Source organism: Acanthisitta chloris, unplaced genomic scaffold, assembly GCF_000695815.1.
Source record: "Acanthisitta chloris isolate BGI_N310 unplaced genomic scaffold, ASM69581v1 scaffold37816, whole genome shotgun sequence".
NCBI classification, from domain to species: Eukaryota; Metazoa; Chordata; class Aves; order Passeriformes; family Acanthisittidae; genus Acanthisitta; species Acanthisitta chloris.
The window spans coordinates 27,599-38,311 of record NW_008679406.1 but is presented as its reverse complement, the minus strand read 5'-3'; the positions used below and the strand labels follow the sequence as shown (position 1 = coordinate 38,311).

Below are 10,713 nucleotides of genomic sequence, written 5' to 3'. Positions count from 1 at the left end.
GTGTCATAAACTGAAACATTAGGGTCTGATCTTTAGGCTTTATAAACTTCCCTTGAGGAGCTGTTAGGGTTCAATGCAGCAAACAGCTGAACACCACACAGCAGTTCATTCACTCCCCAGAGTGGGATGGGAGACAGAATCAGGGGGAAAAAAGATAAAGCTCATGGGTTGAGATAAAGACAGTTTTAACAGGACCAAAAAAGGAAAGGTAAGTAATAATAATAATGATGATAATAATAATGACAATAATAATGATAAAAGAATGTACAAGTGATGCGTAACAGTTGCTCACCACCCACCTACCGATGCCATTGAATTTCTGCCACCACCTGAAATGTTTTAGGCCTGGTGCTGTGGGGAGGGAGGTGGGAATGTGCTGCAGGGATGCACAGTTTCTGCAGAAAGTCTGAAGGGAGTACAGAGGATGGTATTTATCCGAGAAAATATAGGTTGGCTGTCTGGGGTATGAATGTCTAAATTTCCTCCGCAGTTAGGAAACCCCAGGATGAAGTTCCTCTGACCTATTTAAAGCATCTTGGATGCAGCCATCTATGCATTTATTCCATGTATGCCACAGAAGTTTTCTGGATTTATTTCTTTTTTAAGCCTTGTAACTGTTTTTCCGTATTTGGCAACCGATAGTAAACATGTGGAATTAAAATTAGTTTATCTCATTAGAAGGGAAATAGGAGGCAAACTGTAGAACTCTGCTCTTCTGCCAGCAAGAGTGACGAGCAGAGGTAGCAGGACTGTGTGCTAGAATAACTAAAACATTTATTCTGACAATCCTTTGCTGAGGTCACTGACTTAAGTGCAGACAAAATGGACTGCCTGGAAGTGGCAACTAAGCTGTTGCAGGAAAACAGCAGAATTTTGCTCTGCATACCTGCTTGGACATTAATACATTGCAACAAAATATAAGTGAACATTGAGGGATGAGCACTGCTGTAGGATGGAGCAAGCTTGCTGTTAAATATCAGGGAATAAAGCACCTGCTTCCTTTTTGCTTTTGTTGCAGAAAATATGATCTGGATAGCATTATTAGGGCTCTTGGCTTATGTTTTGGAGGCTCATTGCTGCCAACGTAGCAAGGGCCTGAAAATATGCTTGCAAGTTTCACCAACTGCTTTGAAATCTGAAGGAAATACAGGAAGCCATCTGGCTTTGTTTCTAAATGACTGCTCTCGGATTTCTTCTGGCTTGCAGAGGAATACCTTTGATAAACCTCAAGAAGATGGTGCAATGCAGGAGGAAGGGAAACAAGGATCTTCCCTGCAGGCTTGTGCATTTGGTGTTTCAGACCATCATGTCAAACTCTTCTTTTTAAAGCAGAAATAGTTTTTGCTACAAAACCTTACCTTAGACTGTCAAATATATTTCCTTATATCCTACTATAAAAATTGATCAGGAGAAGGCAGGGAACAGTTGTAGTAATGGGATGGAGTGTCATAGAAGTTGAAGAAGTACTTGTGTTGTTCTGAAATGCTGGTCTGCTGTTTGGTTTATCATGAAGTTCTCTTCTGGGTGTTTGAGGTCCTTGCATCATGTTACCAAAAGATGTGTCATTGAGGTCCTCAGACTTGCACTCATACAGGATTAAAAGGACAGATCCCTTAGTCTCCTTCAGAAAGCTCAGAGCAGAGTGCCACCACACTGTTGCAAATCAGGCACAAGCATCATATGAACAAGTGTAGGAATTGAGCTCTTGTGTGTCATTAAGAGTTTTGTCTGTAAGCATCGGAAAATGGTTTTTACTCCTGGTGTCATAATGTTGACATTGCAAGGAAGTCACTGCAAAGTGGATAAAACTGCAGCTCAAAGAGATGTTTATATGTGATATTTCCCCATGATTAAAAGTCTAGTAGTAGAATTAAGTTGCATGTGAGTAAAACACAAGCTACTCATTATATTGCTGTCTCCAGAGGTTTAGAAACAGAATTCTTTATTGACCCAAATGTATAATTTTTGTAGTCATTAGAATAATTCGCCAAACTACATAGCAATGATCAGCAAAATAGCAACTACACAGCCATAATTAGTACCTGGGGGGGAGAATATTAATTAACCATAGAAGGTTGCTAACAGTGAGGCCTGAGATGAATGATGAGCTAGTGATGGGTTCTGAGATAGCAGACTATCTTGTGAAAGGATTTTTGTTATAGAGGGCTGCAGTAATTCCTTTTGCTACCCAGTTAACTTCCATCTGCTCCAAGAAGTTGCTCAGTCCCCTTCTTTGCTCTGAGGATGAATAGATAATCTGCACTGTGGAAATGCTGGTGTCTCCATTTTGTGCATCTCAGTATTGTGAATTAAAGCTGATACAAATCCCAAAGTTCAAGTTAGATCAAGTGTAACTTTTGGTATGAGAACCTCATCTCTGTGAAGCGCGGTAAGTTGAGCGTAGCTGTGTGTGAGATACTGAAGGTTGAGCACGCAGCCAGTCTTACCTGATTTGATGTGACTGACAGTGTTTCCTGATGAAGTTTGTCGAATGCTTTTGTGACAAAACCTAAACTAGTTTGTTCTGTAGATAAGACTGAGTAGACCTAAGAGGAGGTCTGAGGAGAGTCTTAAGGAGACCTGAGTAGACTAAGTATGTCTCTAGACTGGAAGATTAGAGACTAACTTGGGTAAGGTGCTAGGCTTGTGGTAGGAGTGGTTTAGATGCTGTTAAGTGTTTAATGATTGTGCAAACTGTGTAAGCAGGCATTTTAATAGAAAAAGATGAGTTAAGGAAACTGTGCCTCTAAAACGCTAACAGAATGGGGAATTTTAGCTCTTCAGTAGCTGTTGTTCTTGACCCCAACAAACTGTTTACTGATGGCTTGTGCAGACAGTTTCAAGTATTGAGAAATTCTTCCTGTTGAGATAAACTGCTCTGTGCTGCCAGTGGCTGTCAGTGTGGCGATGCCACGTTCGAGGGCAGCTGCAGAACTGAGCTTGCACAATGCTGTGCTTGTGGAGCTGTTGTTTGACTTGCTCGCTGGCCAGTTGCATCATTTCTGTCTCCTGGGTTTGGGGGAAGTTGGCTGAGGATTTAATCTGGGCTTTCCCTGCCTATGGCAGGGAGGATGGGGCTGTGGGATGGGGTCAGGCAGGTGCTGGTGCTCCAAAGAGGAGGCACAGCCTCTTCGGGCCACCGGCTGTTCTGAGCCCACCCATGCTCAGTTACTCATCTGCTTGGTAAACTGCCTAGTGTTGTAAAGCTTGAATTTTTAGGCTAGATTAAATACCAGAGCTCTTGTCCAAGTAGTAAAAGGATGAGTAAAAGTGAATTTGGCAATTGTTTTGCCTTGACAATTGCAATGACATTTGAAACTGATGTGCTATGATTGCACTAGTCAGAGTGTTTATGGGACATTCCGCTTTATGGAGCGAGTGGTCTAGTGTGTGAAGAGAAACATGACAGCTTTATTTTTTGAACTGGCTTTCTGTCTGAAAACCTGTTCCTTTAATGTTTTGACAGTGGAAAACTCTTTTCTTTACCACTCTCACATAATACCATAAATAATGAATTGTGTATGCAAATACACTTTGGGTACTTCTGGACAACTTGAGTTGAGCTTTCAGCCACATGGGACTTGTATTCTAAACAGTTATAAAACCCATTCCTCTCAGCCCTTCCCTTCTGTCCTGTTCCTCCAGGGAGAGGGAGAGTCAGTAAACTTGGAGAATTTTGCTTACAACTCCTCTGGCCAGAGTGTCTGGTGCACTGAGTTACTGTAGCAGGGCTCTGCAGCCAGCTTCCAGCCTTGCTTCTGCTCCTGACACTTCTCCTTTCGTCTCAGTGGATGTTTATTTTCCTAAAACCTGAGTACGGTGGGTATGCTAAACACACCAGCATGGAGAATGCCACAAGGAGCAGCTTAGCAAACTAAAAACCGTGTGGCTGTGTTCCAAATGGGGGCACATTAGAGCTGAGCCTTTTCGAGGTGTGCACCCTGGAGTAACCAGTCAGTCTTTGCTGCTGGTGTCAGACTCTCTTGTCCTGTTGATGCTGCAGTGTGCTAGTGGTGTCTGCACATGCAGGCAGCAGTGTCTGCCCGTGTCCTCCTCCCCAGAGTGCTCCGAGATGGAGTTGGCACATCAGCAGTCACAGTTGCGTGCAGTTCCTTGGCCCCTGCCTCATGGACCTTGTGTTTGTGTTGCAATCCTCTGTGAAAATGTTGCCTGATCTTCCTGGGGAAAGAGCCCATCGGAGCTAAATTGTCAACTTGATTTTTCTGCTCTGTCCGCGAGCACAGGTCAAAGGCCTGGAATAAAATCTGTGGGACAAAGTTCAAGCTGAGCTGTTGTTTACATGGTTCTGCATGCTGTTTGGTCATGGGCTGTGACACGGCAATGGGTGTTAATGGCTCAGGTTTTAAATTTCTCCTGTCCATTTTGGAAGCCTTGGTTTAGTCAGATCCTGTTGCATGCACTTATCCTGAGGGGGTAGGTGCTGAATCCAAGACTGGAGAGCTTCCCTGTGGCTTGCTGGAGAAAGCAGGCATCCTCTTGTGATCAGGAACACATCATTACTGGAAGGCTTGTTACAAAGCTTGCAGGAAGGAGGAGAGTGTTGGAACACTGGTTTTGTCTGTTTTTGTTCCCTCCTCTTTCACTGTTACGAGGAAAGCAATAATTAATACAGCTGGGTGTTAAATGCAGCGTTTTCTGTTGGCTCCAACTTCTTTCTGGCGTTCAGTTTCCAGGCTTAGCACAGACAGACGGTAGCAGTCAGGTCTTTTGGTTAGTTTAGGATCCTTCTTAGGAGGAAAAATGTTCAGTGGTGATCTGTGCTGAACTTAGCTCTCCTTATCTTGAAGATTAAACAGCCTAATATAGGAATAGTTAACTTAGTTTTAAAATGGAGTGCTTAATGTGCTGATACTGGCAGAGAATCTGGAAGCATGAACTCTGGGTAGCAACTTGATTAGCTTATAGCTGTAGAAGAAATAGCTTGAAAGTTCACTTGCTCTCTAAGTGGTGTCCAAAATACACAGTTTCAGAAAGTTGCTGGGATGCACAGTCTGAATCCTTAACCTGTCCTTATTAGGATGATTTTGGATGTGTGCGGTGTGTGCTGTGGAGCAACAGTTTCAAGTTCAATGTTCTCTGTCAGCTCATGCACAGTGAGCGTGACACCGTTAGCTGTGCTCTTAGAGAAGACCAGAAAATTGTGTCTAAGAACTTGATTTAAGAAAAAGCAGCTCCTAAAAGCTTGTCTTTCTGGGGTTTGTCTAGATTTATTTATTTTTTTTGTGCATTGTTTCTTGAATAAACTGGCATGACTCATAGGAGACAGGAAAGGGATAAGCATGGCAGAGAATGAAAAGAAAAACTGTTTTTAGCATCTCCTGGAGGAATGCTTAGGAAAGGACTTTTTCTACAGCAAGGTATAAACATGGTGTGGTCTGAGCATTATAAGTGGGAAGTCTTTATCCAAAGTGATTTATTCTTGAAAACAATTTTACTGTATAGTTCCACCACAAAGTTGGTTACTAAAGATGGCATTGAAAGGCTTCCATGGAGTAGGATGGTCTTGACTCAAAATTTTAACGTGAGATTGTATTTTGTTGGTGCTTCTTGCCAATGAGAAGAATATAAAGGAGTATGAAGCATATGCTCATGTCCAAAAGCAGCTAATGCACTTGGCAGTCTTCATTAGAGTGTATTTGTCCAGTAAACATAATGTAATAGGATCTAGTAGATTCCCAAATGGAGAAGATGTGCTGTAATGGAAATTCCGTTAAGGCTTGGGTAATGCTTTGAAAAGTCTTCAGCTGCAGAGCTTTAAAGGTGGTTTTTAAGGTCAATGTCTGTGATTTGCTTTCACCATCTTGTAAAATCTTTCACAACTGAATGAGTTGTCATTTTTTCAATCTGCTGCTAAGTGCGGTGTTTTGCATCTCTCCGACTGAAATGGGGAACATCAAGTTGTCTGCCAAAGTAGCAGTTAAATTGCTTTCAAAAGAAAAATATCCAATTATGCCCCCTCAGTCACTGCTTAAAATACAGTTCCCACTGGTCTGTGGTGGTGTGGTAGTAGGAGGATTAATTGGTGAATATATTGGTCTCAAGAATTTTGAGATGATCCTTTTGTCATGGGAAATATGTCCAATCTCCAAGTCAAACCAAATCTGGCTAATTCTATCCAAGTTTTCTGTGCAGTGACTGAAAATGACTTCGAGTTTTACTTGCTTCTTGACAGAAAAACCTTCCAACTATAGCAGTTTGTTAAATTTAGTTTTATGAGGATCATACACTGCTGCTTTTAGGTTTGTTTTAAACTGGAGGAGTCATTTAAATTATGCTCTGTTAAAACAAAAGCAGAACACATACCAAGTAGCTTTTGCACTGCTTTTCATATATTCAGGAGACCCAGTTACTAGGAATAGGCACTCAATTTAAAAATAGGTCAGTTGTCATGTGTAGATAGTTTAAATGAACCATGCAAAGCTCATATTGGCTAGATATCTATCAGATAGATAAAACATTAGTGTATCTACGAGTAAGTGTAAAGTGATAACAGCCTGAAGACTTCTTTCAATCCTGATTCTTTTCCTTGCTTTACAGGAAAATCTTCGCTGACGATTCAGTTTGTGGAAGGACAGTTTGTTGATTCGTATGATCCAACCATAGAGAACAGTAAGTAAATAACTGATAAGCTGCTCTTCTCTACCTAACTAACGTGTATCAGAAGCCATTGAGGTTATATTACTTGTGAGAGCATTTATGTATTAACATTAAAGCTCATTAATTAACACTTAAGTTTTATTACTCCTTTAAACCAGTGTTTACAATATTGCAACATGGAAATCACTGTGTGCATATTTCTTCAAACAGCTGAACTGTCTTTAACACTAAATGATGGAAAACCTAATGAATCTGGTGAAAATGCATCTCCTTGTATTGTATGTGTGGTTTTGGACATCTGCTTCACCTAATATAGTTGGGGCACTTGAAATTACCTATGTCCTATCTATATAAAAATGTGTCTCTACATACAAGTATTCCAAAGTTTCACATGTCTCAGTGGATCAGTATGTCCAGATGAACAGAAACACAGCAATGCCAGCCAGGATGAAATTGCTACCTTAGAAGGTAGACATGCTGTGGCCATGATAGCATGATAATCTTTTAAATTACTCCTTTCCAGCTGCTTGATAACAAGGCTGGTACATGATCAGCTTCTGCAAATATGGGTATCTGATTGTCTTTTTTTTTCCTCTTAGCAGTTTAAAAAAAATAATATTAGTGCCTTTGTGAATAGCTAACATAGCAGGTGAGTAAAGACTAATAATAAAAATGCTGCCAAGAGCAAAAAGTCACTTCAGAGGTGAGTTGCTGGTATTTGTTACAATCCAAACACCTCTTTCTGAGCTAGCAGTGGTCATAAAGCACTTTAGCAACTGTGGTGCTAGACTGAGTAACTTGATCATATTGGCTCTCTTTAATCATGTGGCAAATAAAACTGATTTCATGATGGTAACCCCGGAGTTCTTGTATTTTAATGACTTCTGAAGTGCAGTGGTAGCACACGTTTTTGCAGTAGGATGTTAAACCTGTGTAGTGCTCTGGAAGTTTGAGTGAAGCAATCAGCAGAACAAGGTTTCCTTTGAATATATATATGTGGTCATAATTGTGAATCAGTAGCTGTCAGGATATTTTATTCAGAATTATTTTACTGCTTAGAACTAAAACTCAAGTGCAACTTTTTGAGAAGCTCTGAATTTGCTTTAGTGAGTCAGGGTGTATAATTCACCCCTTGGCCTGAATCATCCAGATATGTCAAGCCCTTATGCAGCTGTCATTAATACTAACACTTTCCATCATCCCTTTTTACTTTGTTACAATTATATATAAGGTTTGTTTTAAAGCTGCTGACAAAATACTAGGGATTAAGTTTCTATGTTTTCAATCTGAATATCAATTGGCACAGGTTCTTTTTCAGTGTCTGCTATATAAATGCAAATTATTAAAAGTGATCTTTGAGTTTTAGGCTGGTAAATGGGAATGAGTAAAGCTTGAGAGACATAGGGTCAGAGTCTTTACAAAATACTGAGGTTGTGTTTTGGTTCAGGATTTTGACACCTTGGTTCAAGGTTGGCTTGTTTCATCCTTTACAAGCTGTTGTCCACAGGAACCTGCTGTCTGTAACTGATGTTAATAACTCTGTAGCTGCATGTCTCACACTGGGAGTGTTTCTTAGCTATATGACATTACACTGTGGATGAATTTTGCTCTTATTTGACTGTTGTAGTCCGTGCTGCTTGCTTAATCTGAATTCTACATGTTGAGCATGTCATGGCCATGAAAACTTGTTGGGCTGTGGCATTTTGAAAAGGCTTAACTTTTCACTTGATTTCTTATTTGTTTGGGAAACAAACACCGTTATTCATTTGGTGTTAAGTCTTGTGATCTGTGGTGTGGCTGGAGGAGTTGCAGGAAACAGTTTGGAGGAAAGGTAGAGAATTGAAGGGCCCTTCTGGTGTCAGAACATGTTGCTGGGAGGCAAAGGCTGAAAACATACAAGTTATCCCCTGAGGTTCAAAACAGTGGGAAATCTGTCCCATCTTTTAAGTCTTAAAAGGCCTGATAGAGACCAATGTTTTTAAAATGCTTCTATGAAGAACAGAAGAGGAAGCACATTCTAATGTGAAGGTATCTTTTTATAAGACAGATAGGAAACTAGTTTTGATGGGTTTAGTATAAACTAATTGTTTTGACTTAACTTAAGCTCTTTCAGGAACAAATTGCATACCATATATTCAGGAGGCCCAGTTACTGCATAGCATGTAAGCCTTGAACAATATGAGTAAGACCTAATATTCTAGGAATTTCATTTTTTAAGTGTGAAAATCTCTACCTTTGGAAGTAGTAAAGGGAAAAAACACTAAGTGAACACTGCTTCACTGCTGCGTTTTCCTTTGCTTATGTTACAATAGAACTGGAAAAGTTAAGTTATCAAGCGTGTTGAATTCAGTTGCTTCTACTAAACTTGTGTATCAGGAGGACTCTGTGGCTGCTAGAAGTGTCTCTAAGGCTAAACCTCTTCCTTGCATGTCATGGCAGCTGCACTGGAAAGGTGAAGTGTGCTTCACCCCAGGAGTTGCTGGTGAGCAGCCTTCTCAAGGGGTCCAAGTGAGGCTTGAGAAAAAATGATAAACAGCTTTGTTGCATCACACATTTCAGTGTTGTGAAATATGTCCTGATAGATTAGAGACAGGCATTGACTTTGGAATGAATACAAGTAGAAAGGGGTACAGGAGGTAGTAACCAAGGAACCCTTACAAGGTGGTTGTATTTAACCACCAGCCAGTAGCTCTGTGGGCATGATGTTACACCACTCTCAAACCTTTACTAAATAGCACTGTTAATCTAATACCCTGCATTTGTTTGCCTGGTATTGATTTTTTTCTAAATTTTTTTGGGGATCATGATGGCTTGGTTTTGCAGCAGTTGTCATTTGAGTTGAACATGCAGGTAATTTTCTTCATGTTAGTCTAATGGCAGTATACCTGATCTTAGGGTAACGCTGCGCTGGAGTTACACATTGCAGGGTGTAAGCGTGTCCTGTTCCAAGATCTCTGTGCTCGTGGAGCTTTACCCATGCTCCAGTTGATAGGCAGCATTTTGCAGATGCTCAGGTTATGACTTAAGGGTGCAGAGATTGTTAGGTCTGCTGAAGTCTGTCCTTGGGCTGCCAGGCAGAGCCATGCTGTGCAGTGATCATATTGTTGTTTGTCTTGCTCATCAGCACAGCAGAAGGCAATGTGTCCCAGGATGATAGATGATGGAATTGGAAATGGTTGATTCCTCTGCATCAAAGGAGCCTGTGGATCATGAATCAGATTAAACACAGTTGCAGGCTTTTCCCAAGATGAAATTCTTAACCAGGAATACTTTAAAAAAGCTTCAGCAAGTAAATGGGAGTCATTAATTGTGACTACGTCGAAGCAGATTTGTGCTTTTACAGTGGGCTGCTCCTAGTGCTGCAAGCCTCTGCACTGAACTGACAGTTCTCCTCACCCAGTCTATGGTGACTCCTCCACTGTTTCCTTCCCCTGACTCTGTCACACTCTGCTTCCAGTACCCATGATGATAGCTATGATGATGATGATCATGTCTTTGCTGGGTTTCTTCTAGGCTTCTAGAATAGTCTGAAAAAACTGCTGTCTCAGGTTTGAAATACTAACTTCATGATGTTGTTGAAGCTACTTTGACTGCAGAGTGCTTTGATGTGTATGTGAAGTGTCAAGAGACTGTTATTTTCATACACCTGTTAATGCAGTGTGTCTCCAGAGGAGTCTGTTTTCCCTCTGACTTGAAGCACTGATACTGTATATAGCAACGCTGCCTGTTAACATCTGTTCAGACACAGTTTGTCCCCATCGCAGTGTTCATCCAAGGCAAAGAGCTGTTGTGAATCCTTGCTTCATAACCTTAAAACCTTTGTGCAGCAATCACAACAGTGTCCAGACAGTGACTTGAGAGCAGCACATGTGCTAAGGCAGCTTTTGTAGGGGATAACCAGGGTAAGGCAGGAGCTCTCTCTTTGAGGCTTCATTTCAAATGGCATTTGCTGGTATTGTAATGGAAATTGTAGTTACACTTTATGCTGTTGATTTAGACACTGTGTTAACTCGGCTTTGCTGTTTGAATTGCTCCTTGTTTTTTCCAAAGGGTGCTTTGATTTATGAGGTGGGTTGAAACCTCCAGTTTCAGATA

The 10,713-nt window shown here is 40.9% G+C and overlaps 1 protein-coding gene across 1 annotated transcript in view; it reads left to right on the top strand.

Annotated features, from left to right (window-relative positions):
• The window catches only part of RHEB (Ras homolog enriched in brain), a 36,423-nt gene that overhangs the window by 9,337 nt on the left and 16,373 nt on the right, over positions 1 to 10,713 (top strand). The window contains exon 2 of the mRNA XM_009077265.1: positions 6,559 to 6,630. Coding sequence (XP_009075513.1) covers positions 6,559 to 6,630 — 72 coding nt within the window. The remainder of the gene's footprint in view (positions 1 to 6,558; positions 6,631 to 10,713) is intronic.